The sequence below is a fragment of the Mastomys coucha genome, unplaced genomic scaffold (genome assembly GCF_008632895.1).
Source record: "Mastomys coucha isolate ucsf_1 unplaced genomic scaffold, UCSF_Mcou_1 pScaffold6, whole genome shotgun sequence".
Taxonomy (NCBI): Eukaryota; Metazoa; Chordata; class Mammalia; order Rodentia; family Muridae; genus Mastomys; species Mastomys coucha.
Window position 1 is genome coordinate 99,946,634 of NW_022196912.1, and position 20,854 is coordinate 99,967,487.

The 20,854-nt window shown below is 42.8% G+C and overlaps 1 protein-coding gene across 5 annotated transcripts in view; it reads right to left on the bottom strand.

The window, feature by feature from the left end:
• The window catches only part of Arel1 (apoptosis resistant E3 ubiquitin protein ligase 1), a 54,642-nt gene that overhangs the window by 11,919 nt on the left and 21,869 nt on the right, over nt 1–20,854 (bottom strand). Inside the window, exons 2-11 of one of the 5 annotated variants that reach the window (XM_031355398.1) lie at nt 20,271–20,628; nt 12,967–13,027; nt 11,784–12,010; nt 10,128–10,365; nt 5,504–5,673; nt 5,112–5,292; nt 4,671–4,918; nt 2,507–2,584; nt 1,001–1,142; nt 778–899 (exon numbers count right to left, since the gene is read on the bottom strand). In XM_031355398.1, the coding sequence (XP_031211258.1) occupies nt 778–899; nt 1,001–1,142; nt 2,507–2,584; nt 4,671–4,918; nt 5,112–5,292; nt 5,504–5,673; nt 10,128–10,365; nt 11,784–12,010; nt 12,967–12,982 (1,422 nt within the window). In that variant the 5' untranslated portion in view covers nt 12,983–13,027; nt 20,271–20,628. Of the gene's footprint in view, nt 1–777; nt 900–1,000; nt 1,143–2,506; nt 2,585–4,670; nt 4,919–5,111; nt 5,293–5,503; nt 5,674–10,127; nt 10,366–11,783; nt 12,011–12,966; nt 13,028–16,413; nt 16,536–18,038; nt 18,177–20,270; nt 20,629–20,854 lie in introns of those variants that run through there. The other 4 variants (XM_031355401.1, XM_031355400.1, XM_031355399.1 and 1 more) reach the window with 4 other exon arrangements.

Genomic DNA, 20,854 nt, shown 5'->3' on the forward strand with positions numbered 1-20,854 from the left:
ACAAACAAAACTATCTAACCTAGATTTAAAACTGGAATCTGAAAGTTAGAATTGTTTTGTTTTTCTTTCTATCTTTTTTTTTTAACAAATTTCATTTTATTAATGAAAAACCTCTTACATAAAATGTTTTTTTAAAAAGCATTCAGGCAGTAAGCTGTAAACAAAGAGTCAATGAGTCTTGGTTTCCAGTGAAGTACAGCCTCTCCATTACTCATCTTTATCTACCACAAAGCAAAGCTACGTAAGGAGCCACGCCACATGGGATGTGTGGCTTAGAAAGGGGTTTCCAGTCACAGTTACCAGAGCCAAACACTACAGACTTTCTGGACAGGCACCAAGCCTTCTCACTCTGGGGGAATACCAGGCCCAGGCCAGTGTCTGTGGCGGGGACAGACACTCATCAGGTGTTCCATTTCTACCAGACAAGAGTAACAACAAGAATTACTTCCTTCTAATCCAGCAGAAGCCTCTACTCCAGAGGTGCACTATCAGACTGCTTCTCCAACCATGACTTCTACTCCCTAGACTGCAGCGTGTCCAGGAACTAATCAGCACAGACCAGAGAGCTGATGGCTGTCAGTCTCCCCCACAGCTGCGAGCCTCTAACACAGTGGCCCCAATCCAGTATATTAAAGTATACACAATGAGAAGAACAAAGTTTAAAGGCAGAAACTTATGTTTCATTAAAATAAAAAACAGAAAGAACACACCACCAGATATAGTCAAATACTGAAGAGCTCCTTGGCTGGAGAAATTGCATAGGAAGACATTACATACCGATTCCAACAAGGCGTGTCTGCTGACCTTCAGAGTAACTTTGGAATGAGGTCTCTTCATATGTACCTGTCGAAGCTCTCTCTGGAAAAAGTTCACCTTGTCTTGAAAGGTCTCGGAGCCTCCTGAGGAGCAAGCAGTTCCCCATGACTTATTCTCTGATGTGTGATAGAGCACCACTCTACCGATACACACCCTTGCGGCTCACCACCTTCCCCATCCTTACCGATGTTCTTGTGCAAGGAACGGATGAAAGTGGCTGCTAGAATGTTCCTTTCCTTGCAGCTGAGCTCCACAGGAGGCTGAATGCCATCATCCACCACCAGAGTAAGGAGCTTATGAACAGGGTCAGGGCCAAGGTATGAAAACTAGCACAGAAAATTTAGAAGAAAATGGTTAACTCAATCTATAAACCCCTTCATTCCAACAAAGGCAATCAAACATCAAACAACAAAAACAAGGCAATCCTGTTTTTTTCCAAATGTGTACCTGTTGGGAGTACACATCTCATTTATCTTATATATTTATTCAGTGCATGTGTATGTGCATGTACATGTGTGTAGGTGCACAGCTCACATGTGGAGGCCAGAGAACAGCTTGTGGGCATTGGTTCTCTTCTTTCACCATATGGGTCAGGAAGATTGAACTTGCTCACCAAGCTTGGCTGGCATGGTGAGCTGCTGGGCCATCTCATCAGCCCTATGCCAGTATTCTACAATTCAGTTTTCTGTTTGTCTCTGTTTCTGTTTAAGTGTGTGTGCACATGCTGTGTATAGTCTTCAGGAGTTGGGCCTGCCTTGCTGGATAAACACTCCAAGATGATGCTTGGTCCTTGAGCTTCCAAGCAATTCTCCTGTCTGTGCCTCCCATCCTGCAGTGTGAGTGCTGGGACCATGTGCCAACACACTTGCCTTCTTACATGGGTTCTGGAGATCAACTCAGGTGGTTGGGTTTGGTCAACAAGGATTTTTACTGAGCCATCTTGCTGGCCCTTTTTCAAGTTTTTACTAAGTCTGAGTCAGAGAAATGGCCTTTAAGTAAGGGTCACAGGTAACACTGCATTTCACCATAAACTGTAAGATGGGGAACACAACTCTTATTCCAAACTGCCTGAAGAAAGTCATCTTTACAAACAACATATCCAGGTTAAAGCTTAGATTTAGGCCTAGAGCAATACGAAAAACAAAACAACAAAACAACAAAAACGAAAAAGACAAATTCTTTTTTTTTTTTTTTTTTTGGTTTTTCAAGACAGGGTTTCTCTGTGTAGCTCTGGCTGTCCTGGAACTCACTCTGTAGACCAGGCTGGCCTTGAACTCAGAAATCTGCCTACCTCTGCCTCCCAAGTGCTGGGATTAAAGGCGTGAGCCACCACTACCCAGCAACAAATTCTTTAACATATGAGAACATTCCTTCTCATAGATGAGCTCCAGCACACAGGAGACTATGTACGGGCACAGAAACTGACATCCTTTGAGAGTGGTGCTGAAGACAAAAGACACTGGGAACACATTCTGAATTGCTATTGGTATACTGGTAAAGTAACCAATCTCATTACCATACTTCTGGTTAAGAGTTATATGTTGATGGCCTTTAATGAGGAGATAATATTTTCTTTGTTTGGAAATAAATCTGCACAGAGAGAGAACAGTTCAGAAATACTGAAAGGCCTCAGGAAAAGAGAAGTCTGACCATGCACAGCCCAGTCTGCTCAGCATGAGGTCTGGCTTACCTTTGTTCCGGGACACACTCGGAAGGTGTAGAGGCGCCAGGGGATGATTTTCAGATAGAATTCCTTCACAGAGAATTGCTGGGGCCAACACAGAAAATGAAGTGAGTGACAAAGAAGAGTGTCCAGTCTGGGTATTAAAATACAAACACCAAAGCCTTGTCTATATTTTCATAACAAGAAGAAGATAATTCAGTCAGAACTAAAGTAAGTATGTCCATGGAAGGCAAAGTTCAATCCCTACCTGACACCATAATTTCCCAGGCACATGCCATCCCAATGCTCTAGTCTGATACTCATTGTAGAACGCCTGCAATTAGAGCTTCACTTTCTGGGCACAAAACATTTCACTCAGAACAACCAGGACCCTCTGCCTTGCCTCTGCTGCTCAGTGACTCCCCAAGCCCACACACTGGAGCAAACAACAGCCACTCCCATTGCTCCCTACTTGATGTTGCTGGTTTGGTTTGAGACAGGATTTTAGTGAGTCCCTAACCCAGGCTATACTGAGACTCACTGGGCAGCCCAGGCTGCCCTTGATGTCAGTGACCTTGCTTCAGCTTCCTGAATGCTGAGATTATAGGTGTAAGCTACCATGCCAGGCTTTTTCTTCCTGCCTGAATGGTATTAAGGACTTGGTATGGATGAAGGGTGTGGTGGTTTGTATATGCTTGGCCCAGGGAGTGGCCCTATTAGGAGATGTGGCCTTGGTGAAGTAGGTGTGTTGCTGTGGTGTGGGCTTTAAGACTCTACTTCTAACTGCCTGGAAGCCAGCAGCCTTCAGATGAAGATGTAAAACTCTCAGCTCCTCCTGTACCATGCCTGCCTGGAGGCTGCCATGCCCCCACCTTGATGATACTGGACTGAACCTCTGAACCTGTAAGCCTGTCCCAGTTAAATGTTGTCTTTCTAAGAGTTGCCTTAGTAGTGTTATCTGTTTACAGCAATAAAACCCCAACTATGACAGGGTGACAGGAAGAAGGTACGTGTCTACATGTGTAGAGAGGCCTGGGAAGAAGTACAGTGCAACCTCAAACAAAAGTTATCTAAATACCTTATCATGACAAGGAAGGCTCTTCTTGTGCTACTTGTGAAAAAGAATATAATGCAAGACCTGTTTGTTTTTAAATCTGTTATGTGACTGTTGTCATACACAGTTCCTTGTTTTAGTGCTTGGACTACCCACATGCTATAGGCATGTTCTACTTTGAACTACATCCTCAGCCCCTCACATGCCATAGGCATGTTCTACCCTGAACTACATCCCCAGCCCCTCACATGCCATAGGCATGTTCTACCCTGAACTACATCTCCAGCTCCTCCATACCCTCCATGTCTTAAAAACCAATGTTCTTTAAAGAAAATTCCCAACAACACTAAAAACACTTTGCCAATTTTAAGAATAATTAATTCAGTGATGCTCCTCTGCAATTTTCCACCCCACTCATTACTTTAACTGTCATCCCTTCTACTCCACAGGAAGGCTAGATTTGTTAATAAATATTTATTTATATTATGTTAGAAAGCACAAAAGTCTCTGAGTTTAAAGCCAGCCTGATCTACAAAGCAAGTTCCAGGAAAGCCTGGGCTGCACAGAGAGAGAAAGAAAAATAGAAAGAAAGAAAGGAAGAAAGGAAGGAAGGAAGGAAGGAAGAAAGAAAACAGGAAGGAAAGAAAGAAAGAGCAAATGGACAAGGGAATTTGAAGCCAGTCTTGATTATGGGATTAAGAGATGTAATAGGATGTTCCAATAGTCTCATTTTTGAGAGGAATGGATAAACACAAACAGTCAAAAAGCCTGTAAGAAGGCGCCTCTAAGTTCACCTTCCTGTGCCTCTGCCAAAACTTCTTCATTACTATCTTCAAGCCTGTTAGTGACAACCATTTAATGTGGTTTCACGTTTTCACAAAATGAAAAATCGAATCATTTCCATATAGCATAAGGTACCAGCAGTGATTTTTATCCTCACACAAAACAAACCATTTCGGTAGCAGAGGTGAAGGCCTCCTGTTCCATGCTAGGAAGCCTCTTACTGTCACAAAAACACTACCTGGAGATGACCCAGCCCTACTGATACACAGACTGTCACTTTAGAGTTTCCATTACTACATGCTGGCCAGACTTGGGGGGTAAGGGAGATTTTAAGGCAAGAATAGAGACTCCAACCTTTGGTGACACATAGCAGTACACCTTCTTCGGTTTCTTCACCTTCTCAGGGGTGTGGCACTCTGAGGGGGAGTCTTCATCGTCCTCCTCAATCGCAGTGGAGGGCCGGCGTTGAGAAGAGCTCATGTGCATGGGAGGAAGGTGCCATGGTGTGCTGGTACAGTTGTTAGCATTGTAAAGGTAAGCCTCAAAGTAAATGCTGACTCCTGAGGTGGACACATTGCGTTCAACAATATTCTTCTCATTCTCTGAAACACATGGAGGAAGGTTTGAAATAGGAATTAGGGGAGGGCAACCTGACCTCCTGATGGTCCCTTCATGTACTTACAAGGCAGTTAGGTAAATATAGTTCAAATGTCAAACGTTTGTGGGATGGGTCGGAGAACAGATATACAAAGAGGAAACGACTAGGAAAAGAACAAGTCACAGCTTTCAACTCACCACTAAGGACAATAATGTCAAATTCGCCATTATTGATGGGTTGGTTCTGATATGAAATGCAGGCATGGAAGCAACCTCGGGAATGCAGGGTGAGCCGCAAGAACACCTGGCAAGTCTGCCTGTTGGATGTCACTGACTTCTCAAATGAGACTTCATTATTCTCTTCTTCTTGAGGACCAAGCTACAGGAGGCAAAGCGTGACGTCACATGTATCACTTTCTGCATCACAAAGAGCTTCCCTCCGGCTCCATTAATCTATGCCTCACACTTCCCAAAGGGACAGGAGCTACCAGATAAAGCCAAGAAGGCTCAGAAGTCAGGGAGAAGAGGTGGGAGTGAGGGTCCCAGGAGAGCCTGACTGTCCTGGCCAGGGAAGAGACGGCAGCACTCACCTCATGAATGGCTAAGCTGTAGTTGTGCTCATCTCTCAGGGACATGGAATTGTTGGTTGGGTTGTCATACTCATCTCGGGGCACTATCTGCAGAGTGTGTGGCTGCTCACACGTCAACACCAGAGTAGAAAAATGGCACACAATTTTGGTTTTGGAAGGAACCACCATTCCTGAAACAAGACAGTGAAGACCAATAAAAAGCAAATTCACAGAGATGAACTGCAAAGGCTTGGTTTTGTTGTTGCTTTGGGAAATGACTTTGGTTTTCTTGTTATTTTTAACCACTTTCTGTACCAAACGAAATGAGAAAGAACTGAGAAACACAAATACAGCCCTGCAGTCCCTCAGAGAGCCTTGGAGGCATGTCTTTAATCCCAGCACTCGGAAGGCAGATGCAGGTGAATCTCTGTGAGTTCAAGGCCAGTCTGGTCTACGTGGTGAATTCCAAGACAATCAGTGTTATACAGAATGACCCTATATCAAAAAAAAAAAAAAAAAAAAGCCAAAAAAATGCCAGGAACTGCTGAGATTGCTTAACAGTGAGGCACGTGCAAGCATGATGACCTACGTGACTCCCAGAACACGGAAAGGTGGAAGGAGAGAAAGACATTTATTTCACAAAGCTGTCCTCTAATCTCTATGTGCATACCTGCTATTGGAATGTGTCCAAACTCTCTCTCTCTCTCTCTCTCTCTCTCACACACACACACACACACACACATACACACACACACGGAAAATAATAGTAAATAAAGTAAGAAATGAATACTGAAAACGGTGAAAGTAAAATCAAAGGGCATGACAGGTGTGAATCTAACAAAGCACGTATAAGACTGTATGTGTAGCATCATTAATGCTGTAACAAAGAAAACTGACTTAAAAATACAGAATTTATTCTTTAAGAATTACATGGCCAAGCAGTGGTAGCATGTGCTCTTAATCCCAGGACTTTTGAGGCAGAGGCAGGCGAATCTCTCAGTAGAAGGCCAGCCTGGACTACAGAGTGGGTTCTAGGACAGCCTGGGCTACACTAAGAAACCCTGTCTCAAAAAAACAACAACAAACAACAATTTTCATAAACAAATAAAATATCCACACATGCCCAGTCCCTGTTTGCCCATCATCACCGCAGGCCCTCCCAGCTCCACATCCCCCTTTTTAACCCAGAGTCCTGTCCCTGTGCATAGGTGAAGGCATCCAAATAAGTAAGACACCATGCTTGTGAATTAAAGGATTCAACACAGAGGACATGCCAACTTGCCCATGTTGAAACACAGGTTTAACACAATTCTTATTAAACTCTTAGGAAAATATTCACAGAATTAGACATTATACCAAAATCTGTAGAGGAAGGAAAAGAACTGGAATTAGCTAAAGCAATTTTGAAAAAGAAGAATAAGTGGAGGAGAGCCAGTGCATGAGATCTGGAGGGCAGTAAACAAGGCTCTGTACGGAGGAGGGGGCAGACACATCAACCAACATCATCATATAGAGCCTCAAGCAGACCACCACACATACACCCACCCAGCTGATTTTTGATGAAGGAAAGACAACTCTCTCAACACATGGTCCTTGGGCAACCAGAGAACTTTGAGGAAAAAAAAAAAATAAGAACCTTGTCGCAAGTGTCACACATAAAAATCAACTAAATATGGAGCATGGCTTTAACATAAAAGTGAAACAATAAAACTTTAGAAAAACCAGTGGAGAAAAGTCTTTAGGATCTGGAATTAGCCAGCGACCTCTGACATCAAAAGCATGATCATGAAAGGAATCGTGTGTGTGTGTGTGTGTGTGTGTGTGTGTGTGTGTGTGTGTGTGTGTGAACTTTCTCAATATTAAGAAGGGTTTTACACCATGGAAAATCCTAAGAGGACTAAAAGAAAGAAAAGCCGGATTTTAACTGCTGGACAAGAGACTAGTGCACAGAATTTATGTAAAGATGCTCTCAAAACACAACAGTGGAAACCCAAAAATTTCTAATTAAAAAATATGCAAACACCATGAAAAGATATTTTACCAAAGATAACAACACAGCTGTCAAATGAGCACATGGAAAGATGTTTATCATCCTTTACCATTAGGGAAATGCAGGTTAAACCCACACTCATCAGATTGTCCAAAATAAAAAGGTGACAATATTACAGTGGCTGTAATATTGGATGTGAGGAAATGGAGCCCAAATACTACATCCATTCTGGAAAAGAATTTAGCAATTTCTTTCTTAGAAAACTAAAAAAGAAATCATCAGATGTCTCGGCAAACATCTTCCAGAGTATTTACTTTAAGAAATGCTCTCATAAAAAAAAACAAAAAACCAACAACAAAAACCATATACATGAATGTTAACAGTAACTTTGTTGATAACAGCTAGGAACAGGAAACAGTCAGGATGTCCTTCAATGGATGAATAGTTAAACAAACATTCATACCATTGAATGGTACCCACAAAACAGACCCAAGCACTCACACACTTGACAACATAGACAGATCTCCTGAAAATTCAGCCAGTTTTGAAAGGTTTCTTCGAACACTCTTCAAATGACTTAGAGGGAACTGTAGATTGGGGCTTTGGTTTTAGACAGAGGCTGTGTATCCCCGGTTGGCTAAGGAAGATCTTGAGCTCCTGCTCCCCTTGCCTCTACCTCCTGAGCGCTGGAATGACAGATCACTGCCAACATGAGTCACTGTATCTGGTTTTTGTAAAAGTACAGAAATGGAAAATAGATCCCTGAGTTCCCAGGGCATCAGAAACAAGCCTGTGGAGAAGGAGGATGAACACAGCTACAAAAGGGCAACCCAGACAGAGCTGTACGATGCCATAACTGTTTGTGTCCTTTAAAAAAACTTTTTAAACTTACTTTTATTTTATTTGTATTGTGCTATGCCTACATATATATATGTGTGTGTGTACTATGTACACACCTGGTGCTCACGGAGGCTAGAAGAGGTTGTTGGATGCCCTGGAACTGGAGTTACAAGATAGTTGTGAGCCACAATCTGGGTGCCAGGAACTGAAGCTGGGTCCTCAGCCAGTGACCTGAACTGCTGAATCGTTTTCCAGCCCCATGTACCTTAACTATTAATGTCAGAAACAAGGCTGGGATGTTGTGCCCTGTCACCATTAGGTTACAATCTGAAAGATGTGACAGTGGAAAACTAGGGAAGGGGATCCCCAGCTCTTATTTATCATGCATGAGAATATAATTCTCAACATAAGAAGGTTGATTTAAGCAGAGATGGTACACAATGATACAGATGGTTCTCCATTGGTGGCAAGAAGAAGGTGGCAAATGAGGTGGACAACCTCTGAATGAGGCATCCAGGCAAAGGAGGCTGACAATGCAGACTGCTTGTTCAGTTTCCTTTGCTCTAGAAAAAGAGAACTGGGCACCACTCAAAGAGAGAATCCAATCATTAGGATATAACTCCCAAAGTTAGCCAACGTCCTATTATTTCTGTGGATACCAAAGTAGCCATGATCTAATGACATCTTCAAAAAAATTCTAGAAAGGTACAAGCTGCTAGGATTCCCCAACACTAAACACTGAGATTGCAGAACCAAGAGTCAAAGTCAGAAATTACAGTTTAGACTTCAGTGTCAGTAAGCATTTGTTAACTGGCACAAAGGCATGAATCATAGACAGACATACTGACAGCACTGGTGGATTTTGAGCCAAGATGCTTTTACTTAAAAAGGTCTTAAAAAAAAAATCAGAAAAATGTATCTCCTTTCTCTTCTAGTATCCTAGGCCTTCAGCAATTCTATTCCTGGAGAAATCCAAACACACACCCACACAGACTCAAACGTGCCGGAAAGACCACAAAGTAACATTACTTCTCTTATTTGGAAAGAAAACATTCCCTCCAAGCCTGCTGACTGAGATCCCCAGAACCCACATGATGAAGGAAAGAGCCAACTTTACATGTTGTCCCCTGACCTCCACATGCATACTGTGGCCCGGATATGTCCTTTCCCCAATAAATAAGTAAATAAATGAATCCTGGGTAGGTAGATAGAGAACCTGTACACAAATGTTTACAGTAGTTAAGAAGTCACATGGGAAGAAACAACCTAGATGTCCACAGGTTACAAAAAGACAAACAATACATGGCAAGTAAAAGGAATGAAGGAATAAACAGATTCAGGACAATGGACCTGAAAAGTACCTCGATAAGTCAGACAACAGTCAAAAGGCCTCAGAGTTTAGGATTACACTGATAGAACTGTCCAGAGAAGGCAACTTCAGACTGGCTGTAGTTGGGGGTTTGGCAACAAAATTGCTAACGGGTGTGAGGTTTCCTGGTACCATAATAAGCATCCTCTAAATGGACTGTGCTGGTACCTGCTGAGCAAGGAATTTGAAAACCATTATATTTAAATTGATGAAATCTGTGACATGTGAGCAAAATCTCAATCTAAGTGGTTTAGTTTTTTTTTTGTTTGTTTGTTTGTTTGTTTTTTGTTTTTTAAAAGGAAGAACTTGGAGTCTCCCATTCAGAGGCAGAGCCCATAGTTAGCATGAGGCCCTGGATCCTACCATACCCTACCAGAAAAGAAACGAAAGCACAAAGAAGGCATGGTGGAGTAAAGGGAGAACCAAGGAACGAACCAAGAACCTACCAGGCTGAAAAATTTTGTAGTAGGGACTATAGGCCACATTTAATCCACCAAGCTTCACAGTGATCTCATAGCGCCCAGCCTTGCGCACAGTGAAGGCCACCTTCACCACGTTTGAATTCGGCTCCTGGAGGACTTCCTGGGTCACTGGAATGTCCACTGCTAGTTCAACGTGAGAGATGTGAACCCGTAGTCCCACGGGCCGATGTGCGGGGAAAGGTTGTCCATTCTTATAGAACAACTGCAATGGAGGAGAGGGGTGGGCACTCATTAGTACAGAAGAGGGAGAGAACCACTTCCCATGTGACCAGGGTGTGGGACAGAGGAAGCAGCCACCCAAGGTCACAATAGTAAACCCCTGTGCCCATCTGCTCCTTTCAGTTCTGGTCTTAGGAACACAGCAAGAAAAGAAAACTACTAAATCGTGGACAAGTTCTTTCCCTGTGCAGAGGACAGGGCAGCAAACGCTATAAAGTCAAGAAGACGCTGAGAACACTTGAGGTTTCTGAACAGTAAATGGCGCCTCCTCAGTGTCCCCAGCTCTATTCTAGTATCACTGCTAACACAAATGTGAAGGCAGCTGACCAGCAGCATGGCATCTAGCACTGGCACTGAGGGGAAGGAAGGAGAGCACCAGGCAAGGGTTGAGGGACTCAGGCTCATACACCAAACTTCATGCTACCTACTGGAGAGTTGCTGCATGGGTTATAAAGCTCCTAGGTTGTAAAATGTTAGAGAGTAAGTATTTATGGCTTTGTGGACCACACACAGCTATCCTAACTATGTAAATGAGAAAGCAGCCAAAAGGTAAATATAGCTGTGCTCCAACTAAAAGGTAGCTACAATGCCAGGCAGTCATTGTGGCCCACACTTTTAATCCAAATGTCAGAAGCAGGTGGCTCTCTATGGATAAGGCTAGCCAAGTCTACATAGTGAGTTATAGGACAGCCAGAGCTACTTGGAGAAATCCTGTCTTAGAAACAATGAAAAAGGAGGGCGGCATTTACGGAAACAGAAAGAGGGCTAGCTTGGGCTTTCTGGCTACATTTACTGTCCTAATCTACAATAACTCCTCCCACCTTTCCTTCTACCCTTTTTTTTCTTGCCCTATCCCTTTTTTAGATAATGTCACACAATATAGTCCTGGTCCTGGAACTCATTTTGTAGTAGAGTAGGCTGGGCCAGAACTAACAGAGATCTGCCTGCTTCTGCTTCCTGAGTGCTGGGATTAAAGATTTGTTTTGTTTTGTTTTGTTTTGTTTTGAGACTGAGTCCCAGCTTAGAATGGGCTTTGAGATCCCTATGTACACAGGATGACCTTGAACTGAGGATGACCTTGAACTCTTGATCAGAGAGAGTTCTGCCTCCCATGTGCTGGCATCAGAGCAATGCATCCAACCAGCCTCAACACTTTTTTTTTTTTTTAATTTGAAAAAAAAGAGCATTAGGCTTTATACTTCCTCAAAGATATGTACCCAGTAAATCAAAGGATAGGAAGATTCAAGGCTCTCTAGATATTAGCAATTCCCAAGTTTCTGGGAGGGACTGAAAACAAGGGAAAATGTTAACATTCCAGTCGGCACCACAGACAGCACTGGTCCCTGGAAAGCAAATGACTCAGAAACTATAATGGGTATGGAGACAGAAACATTCCCTTACATGCACTCGGAAGGCCATGCTGTGGCCCACCTCATAGGGGTCCTTCCAATCCCAGGACACTTTGCAGGACCGGGGATCCAGGTAATTTCCCCGCACGTAGTCATAAATGGTCCGGTCCCCTCTGCGCTCACGGTCTTCATTCTGAAGAAAGCTGACTACACGTGCGGCAAGCTCAAAGAGGAACTTAATTGTGAAGAAGAATGCAACCACAGACACTATGATTCCACCTACATGAAAGAGAAACACAAACCACCTGCCAGTTACACATTACAGCGACTACAGAACAGACTGGCCAGCTCACAAAGCTTAAAGGAGGTCAGAAGTGTCTGCGAGATTGTAAGAAGGAAAACAGGAAGGAAAGATGGGAGGAAGGAAGGAATAAAGGGATGGAGGAAGAGGGAGGGAGGAAAGAAGGAAGGAAGGAAGGAAGGAAGGAAGGAAGGAAGGAAGGAAGGAAGGAAACAATGTAATGCATAGAGAGAAGCTTCTAGAGAACAAGTAGGTAACTGATCTCAGGGCAAACCCCACACTGCTGTTTTCTGTAAGTGAAGTTATGCTAGGACATCGCCTCACCAGTCCTAAACAAACTGTCTATGACTGCTTGTGCACCACCCAGGCAGAGCTGAGTGTGTGGAAGAAGACCGTATGTTTGCCAAACCAGAACGTATTTGTTCACTTGCTTTTTACAAAACAGTCTGCTCACCCTGTTCTCTATCACGAAGCCCAGGCACGGCCCCTTCTACCTTCCTGCCATGCTGCCCCTCACATTAGTGCTCAGCACAGTGTGTTCTTGCTTCCTTCCACTTGGAAGCCTTTTGTTTTCTCGTCCACTCGGCAAAAGCCTTCCACAAGCCCCATCAGCTAGGGGTTCCTTCTCTTGGGCCCCCTCAAACGTCTGTATCTACCAACTTCTTCCTACTTAGCCACCACCTCCTTCGTGTTGTGAACTCCTTACAGGCAGATTTTTGCCTTGACTTGGACTTTACAGTAAACAGTGTCTGGCACATATTATAATTACTCAATAAATATTTCCCAAATGAATGAACTCTGCCAACTGTGTGAGGGCACGTTCTGGCACAAGTGGAAGTATTTCTAGCTCCATTTACAAGGAGAAGGTGAGATAGGGAGGCAAATGGAAACTCGACAACATTAACCAAAAGACAAGAAAAAAAAAATCACATACCAATAACGTAAAACATCAGGTCTCTTCAATGCCAACAGACAGCCGAGGATCACAGCTGCAACTGCAAAAGAACATCTGTTCAGTGTCTTCCAATTCTCCTTAAAGCCACCTCAGGAGATAAAGTAGAGCACATGTCATAAGCCCACCAGCTCTAGTCTAGTGACTTAACATCCCCATCCTCTCTGCCAAGCTTGACACCATGTGTCACACAAAAAAAGACTGTGGCACTCTGCCTAAAGGTTTAGGATCTACTGACCATTCTCAGAATGCCACAAGCAGCCACTTGATTTAGTGCTAACTACATATGAAATGATACAGGTCTCATCTTCTTAGACCCTGGGTTCCCTCTTCCATGAAGAGTGCTGCTAATTAATACAAGGAAAGAGGATAATGGAGTATTTCCCTCATGTGATCTGCCTTCTGAAAGCAATCCAGCTATGTAGAAAAAACAGCTATATAAATTGAAGATATTTTTTACAAGTAAATATGATCATCATGCTAGCATTATGAAACCAAACTGAACTCTGGGTCATCCCAATAATCAGTAGCGGGTACAAAAGAGAGGTCATTCATGACATTACCAGATTAGACAAACTGATGGGCCCTAAGGAAGATGACTTCAGAAAGCCAAGTTGAGGGAAAAAAGAGGGGCATCCTAAGTGGTATCCACTAAGACCGGTGTTTGAGGGGAAATTTTCACTGTTACTCAACTTGCTTCCCCCCTGTGTGTACGTCAGCACCCAGTACTCAGAGACAAGACATCTAAAGATTTCTAGAGTCCAACCCCGAGCACAAAACAATTTGAAAGGGAAAAGGAGAACAGGCACCTGTGTGCTTTTATATCTGATTGTACTTCAAGTTTTTAAGAGAGAGAGAGGTGACACATGGCTTGAGACACGAGGACAGGAAAATGCCTATCTGTCTCTGACAACTACAATCTTTCCCCACCAGCAAACAACAAGCCAGAGACAGGAAGGGTGGGCCAGGGCTATAACTAACCATACCACCTCTGTGGGTGTGACTATTCTTGCTGCTGCAACAAGTTAAGATTTAGTATTTTCATCTCCTTAGCATGACTTTGGCATAACATCAGAGCAATGACAGCTCTACAATCAGAGAGTTTAACAAACAGTAAAATACAGAGGAGCAAGGCAGACAGATGTTAGATTCATAGGTTCAAACTGTGACCCTGGCCAAGCCATCTAATCTCTCCACTGAGAACCAGTTTTCTTTTCTGTCAAATGGAGATAATACTCACACGTATCTCATTTGGGTATTATTGGGATTTAATAGGCTAACACAGTAGCCTAGAACCACACCAGGAACACAGTGAGATTTTAGTCTTCATGCTGCTTATCTGTATATAGAAGCAGTATCATAACTCCTTTGCTTCAGAGCTGACGGGAAATTCAGGGAATCTCTATTAACCCCAATGCTCTCCAGGGAGAAATGTATTAACAATTACAAAGAACATGATTTCTCACTGGATCAACAAATCTTACCCTTCAAGGGAATTCTTTACACTATTCTAATGTGATGACTGAAAACCTTTATAAGAAGTTAAGAACTCGCATTAAAGCAGGCCATCCAACAAATACTAAGTGCTTCCTGTGTCAGGCACTGGGGGAACAGCCCAGAGCATAACATCCACTCTGACACCAGCAAGAGTCACCTTTGCCTTGTCGAACCTTCGGTCATTATTTTTCCCTATTAGATTATTTCTCAACCAAATTATTAGCACTTGCTTTTACATCACCTAGACCTTTTCCAGTAAGTCATTTCTATTACCTCTACCAAAATGCTCTTCACTACTTAAAACCCAGGACCAATGACTACTTTTTCCCAAATGACTCTCCTCTTCTTAGAACATATGAGTAAGGCATGAGCTCTGTTGCTTGCACACTCACTGGTCTGACCTTTCTAAACCATCCTTTCCTCTAACATCACAGCCCTAAAGCCTTCCTCAAACACTTACCCTGCTCCGAATTTAGCCTGTAATCCTCTCCATCTCCTCCCTCTCCTTCCTCCTGGCACACAGCCTCAGTGACTGTCATGTCTGTCCTGCTCCACCCTACACTACTCTCCTTAGCCACACCTCATATACTCTTTCATCATCTCCCCCGAGAATCCTGTTACCCAGATCACAACCTTTATACTTGCATATACTCCCCTGAATGCCCTGTTTCTGTGCCTTTTCAAAAGCCATCTCCTGGTACAGTAAACATGGTAAAAACCCAGGAATGAGGTCTCAGACTCCAGCAGAAAAGCTACTGCTGTAATTGGGCTAAATGGAAACGATGTCTGTTAAACTGCCTTCTAAGGAGTGCTTATATTCATAGGGCACTGCTGTTGTCATTTATAGTTATTAGAGAACTTTCAATTGGCTGTGGACAGGGGTAGCTATACTCATGGCTAGTCAAATGATAACAATAGTGACTTGAATACTTAAGAATAAATGAGACATCTGCATCACCCTATTCAAGGCTCAAGGAGCACTGCAGAAGAGAAGGCCACAGAACTTAAGAGCCAAAGACGAAGGGAAGTGGTGGGATACTGTCGGTTAGACACAGCATGGCTGCCACACTTTTGAACTCACAGGAAATATAACTACCTGTACAAGACCTGCACAAGATGGAGCCTGTTAATATTCTAGCCTGGAGAAGGGATGAACTCACAGGACCCCCCTTCCTGAGGATTTATAGGTAGTTAATGGATGATATTTGGGGAGATATTTTTCTTCTGTGACATAGCCACTGGTAAAGTGCCCACGCTCCTGCAAATATAACCAAAATGTATTATATAGATATATTTAATTAATATATGCCAATAAAACCTTTGTAAAAAGTCATGTTCACTGTCTACACACCCTCCCATTTTAGTTTCTGTTCATGGAATAACTCCTGACCTCAAGCTGTAGGAAAAGCCTAACCCCTTACTCCCTAAAATTGCTAATTTTCAATTCAGAAATTCTTTCTACCTCTGGATTTGCACATAACTTTTAAAAGTTTCTTTTATGGCATTTACATTCTTTTCTTCTTATTTTGATTTTCATTTCAAAAAGGTAACTAATATGAGACAAAAACTAATCTTAAACCTTCTCTTATGGGAACTGAATTCGGCTTAGTTGGTGCCACATGGACAGGCACAGGAACCTGAGTTTGGGTCCCCAGAACCCATGTAAAAAAGCCTGCAATCCCAGCCCTGTTGGAGGCAAAACCAAGCAGATCTCTGATGCTCACTGGCCAGTCAGCCTAGCCTAACTGATAATAAGCTTCAGGTTTAAGAGAGATTCCAACTCAAACAAATGGAGGTGAAAAGCTATCAAACAAAGACACTTATCGACCTTGGGCCTTCACACGTGTGTGTACGTCTTAGGGTTCATTGCTGTGAAGAGACACTGTGACCAAGGCAACTCTAAGAAGGGACATTTAATTTGGGTTGGCTTACAGGTTTTGAAGTTCATTCCATTATCATCATGGTGGAAAGCATGGCAGCGTCCAGGCAGGCATGGTGCTGGAGAAGGAGCTGAGAGTTCTACATCTTCATCCAAAGGAAGCCAGGAGCACACTGGCTCCCAAGTGGCTAGGAGGAGGGTCTCAAAGCCCACCCCTACAGTGACACACTTCTTCAACAAGGCCACACCCACTCCAACAAGGCCACACCTCCCAATAGTGCCACTCCCTGGCCAAGCATATTCAAACCACCACAATGCACACTATATATTTGCATGAGCACACACATTCCATATACATACAAGAAATATTTTAAATCCTCACAAGCATCCACTCTAATTGTAGATACACACTATAATAAATATGAATAGAGTGTTGGTTAGATGATATTGTCAACTGTCTGTTCTTTCCTTCATTCAGATGCCTTAAAGTTCAAGAGCTTCACAGAGGGAACCTGTCTTCTAGATACAGCTTAGTTTTTGATTGTTGTAGTCCTGGGATGGGAACTAAGGTCTTGTATATTAATTACAAGTCTACCATTAAGCTACACTCCTAACCCTAATACAGTTTTTGTTTATTTGTTTGTTTTGAGACAGGGTCTCTCTATATAGTCCTACCTGAACTGGAAACCTCTATGTCAAACAGGCTAACCTCAAACTCACAGAGATCCACTTGCCTCTGCCACCTGAGTACTGGGATTAAAGGCGTGTGGCCACCATACCCAAAGCCTAATACAGTTTTATTACATTTACTTAATTACCAGTATATTCAATAGAACCAATGTATCCATTAAGCTCTTTAAGGCCCAAAATTCTTACTTTACTTCAGTGCAATAAGTATATCAAATGTCCACTGTTTGTATCTACAGTACCATCTGGTTTCTGCTGTTCCCACTTCCACGCAACTTACACTGGAACCACTCTCATCTAAGCATTAGAAACACGGTGAACATACTACTCAACACAACTTACTTCCCAATTAGCTGACATTCCTCCCTAGTGTTCTGGCCCAGTCTCACTCTAAGCCCAAAGACTAACAGTACTACTGATAAACTAGTAACTCATGGGTATGTACAGCTAGAGCCAGTGGGCCACATGTAACCCAAGATAACTCTGAACTTGGCCTAACACAAAACCATTAACTTACTTAAGCATTATGAGATTTTCTTTTTCTTTATTGGAAAAAATGCATAGTTCTAGAGTATGACCTCTGCAGATGACCAGGTTACATCACAATAGTCAAAGGTTGGACTTGTTTCAGTGAATGAGGGCTGCTCTAGCGCTAAGAACTAAGCCAACCATTGCCCAATGGGCTTTACACATCTTACCCTACGAACCTAATTGTGACCGAAAGATAAGCACTATTATTCTCACTTCACAGGTCAAGCAAGCAAAACAAACAAGCTGGGCCTAGAAAAGTTAACTTGCTGAGGCTCTCCTGTAAAAGTAGTTCTTGGGGTTTTTTCTGCCCCTTTTGTACCTGAGTAACTGCATGGTGCTTCTATGCCTGCTCTAGTACATTTTAGCTCCTGAATAAAGATACAAAGACCTGGTATTTTTATTCTGATCTATTTTAACCCAACTAAGCTGCTACTACCCAGCCAAATGTCCCAGCACTTGCCATCTGGTCTTGCCCTGGTTGGCTCTGGTCCACGCGTCCTCATGGCTGCAATCTCATGGCAAATCCTCCTGCTTTCTCCATGTGGTTTCTCCACTCCTCCTCCTCCTCTTCCTCTTCTTCTTCCTCCTCCCTCTCTTGTTCCTTTGAGAGCCTACACACACACTGGGGTTGGTAGTCCTGTCCTATTCTCTCTTTGCCCAGCTATTGGCTGAATCAGTTCTTTAACTGAACCAATCGGGGTTAAGAGAGGACGTGTTACAAAATACTGAGGCATGAGATGCTTCATGAAAATGACCAAAGTCCAGACTGTTCTCAACTCTCTGAGTACAGAAATCACCATTTGAGTAATACAAGGACAATCTTTACACAGTGCCTAAAAACATCACTCCCATAATGGTTTAAGTAACAAGCCCATGTCTAATTGACGCCATCAACTTTGTACCCATAATTCTGAACCATGAAAAAGAATGAAGTAACAGAATTAGCCAAGTATTTGGAGAAAAAGGATTTAAGAAAACAAATAATTAAGAAGAAAGAGAGAAGTCTCCCAACCTAATGAGGAATCTCACAGCAAAGCTAAAATCAGGACTACAAATTCCTATAGCTTTTCTGTTATCTTTTGAAGTAAAAATAATGAATGGCAACACAAAGCAGAACACGGTGCCAGCTATCTAGTACAGAGATATCACTTGCTGACTGCAGGATCCTAGGCCAGTGCTTAATGCTAGAGCTTACTTTAACTCACAGGACTTATAAAAGGGAGGGAATTCTTGAAAATACCTCAGGAAATACCAAAATGATAACAGATATACATATTCTAAAGTCTGCAACATCCAATACATTTTAGCCCCACTGTTAAAGATCAGTTGTAAAAAAGTCATTTTTCAAAAATGAAGAATTAGTTCAAAACGTTTCTGCTAGAGCCAGCTGAATCTCACTGTAGCCTGTGCTCCCCCTGTTCTCTCTTGCCAGAGGCTGAGGGTCTGATCACTGACCCACATTCTCCACCACAGTAGTTGAGTCTCAGCATAGTCTATTGGCTCGGTGTGGAGATCAGGTTGTGTCCTGTCCTAAGAGTTACTCTGTGTTGTATAAAAAAGTGACCCACCCTAAGAAACTCTGATTTTATCAGCAGCAATTGACTCCAACTTGAGGACGGAGAATCAAGGATGACTACCCCTTGCTAGATAAGTAAGCAACAATCCGTGAGCACAGTCTGACACACAACTTCTTCCTCAATGTAGAAAGGGCCCTCTATGGCTGGAGAGATGGCTCAGTAGTTAAGAGCACGGACTGCTCTTGCAGAGGTCCTGAGTTCAATTCCCAGAAACCACATGGTGGCTCACAACCATCTGTAATGGGATATGATGCCCTCTTCTGGTGTGTCTGAGGACAGTAACAGTGTACTCATATAAAGTAAAATAAATTAATCTTAGAAAGGGCCCTCTATACATTGACTGAAGTAAGTTAGCCTAGAGGAGTGCCTTTGGATCTAAATCTTTTTAGGAAACACACCAGACTGAGGCAAGGGTGCTCCTCTCTCACCTGAACCACCTAGGGTGTGTGTGTGCGCATGTGTGTTTCACAGTGGTTTCAGCTCAGCTCACTCCCAACTGTTGACATGGCTTTCTCAAACTGCCACCTGTCTCGCCATTTCTTCATCTCTCTCTGTCCACTCATCTGGATCTTGTCCCACTCTTCGCCCCTCTGGTCTGCACCTCACTTCTGCAGCATTTCTAGACCCCAAGGCTAACCTCAGCTTTGATCCTGCAGCCTGACTTGGGTGGTAGCCGCAGCAGCAGTGCCCAGCATGTTCACATTTTACTCCTATCAGCTGCCCAGGTTCTTCCCTAGGCCTCTCTGAAACACTGAATCAATTCGACCCATTTAAACCCTTTATAACCTTCAACTGGGTGAAAATGTGTGTGCATGCGTTCAATACATATTATATATAGAAAATATAATATAGATATATTTATATCTATATAGATACACAGACAGAGTGTTTACTCCATGATGTATAATGTGTAAGCTCAGGGTAAATATTAGTAATTAACATTAGGGTGAGAGAACCTGTGTTTGTCTTGGCGAGTTAGGAAAGTAGAAGTACTTAGCAAACTGCTGCCAGCAAAGCCAGTGTACAATGTGAATTTACTGGTCTCCAACCAAAAGACATTGTAGAAAGGTGCATGCTCTGTTTCCGACACAGTGCACTTCACGATACTTACTTACCTTTAAGCGAGGGCCCATGTTCTAAGAACAAAGTTATTCACCAAAGCAGGTAATTTTCCACTCCTTTTACTTGTCTTCTAACTTGCACATTAAAAAAAAAAAAAAAAAAAAAAAAAAGAAAACAAAAGAAAAAAAAAGAAAAAAAAAAGGCAAAAAGTCACCAGAAAGGATCTGTCCAGCAAATCTTCATTGAGGTTAAGTGTGTCCCAGGAAGCAGAGAGTCAAGTATTTTTGGAATGAAGCATTTGAATGCTGGGGTGAAGAAATAGAGCCCAAGAATGTATCATTCCTGGGCTCCTCTAGTGTAAGACACAGCCAATGCTAAAAGAGGCATCTGCTCTGAAACACCAGGATCCTCCTATAAAGAAAAAATGGTAAGTTCAGTAAGGTTTTGCTTCTGCAAGGGATTTTACACACACACACTCACATACCACCACGACCACCACCACCAAAAAAAAAAAAAAAAACCCAGCAGCAGAGGGTTGGTAAGTTCTGACCAAGGTTTCCAACATAAACTTCACAGTTCTGAAGCTACTTCACCAAGTCCACAAAGGTCCCCTGGCAAGCTCACTGCCTACAAGCGT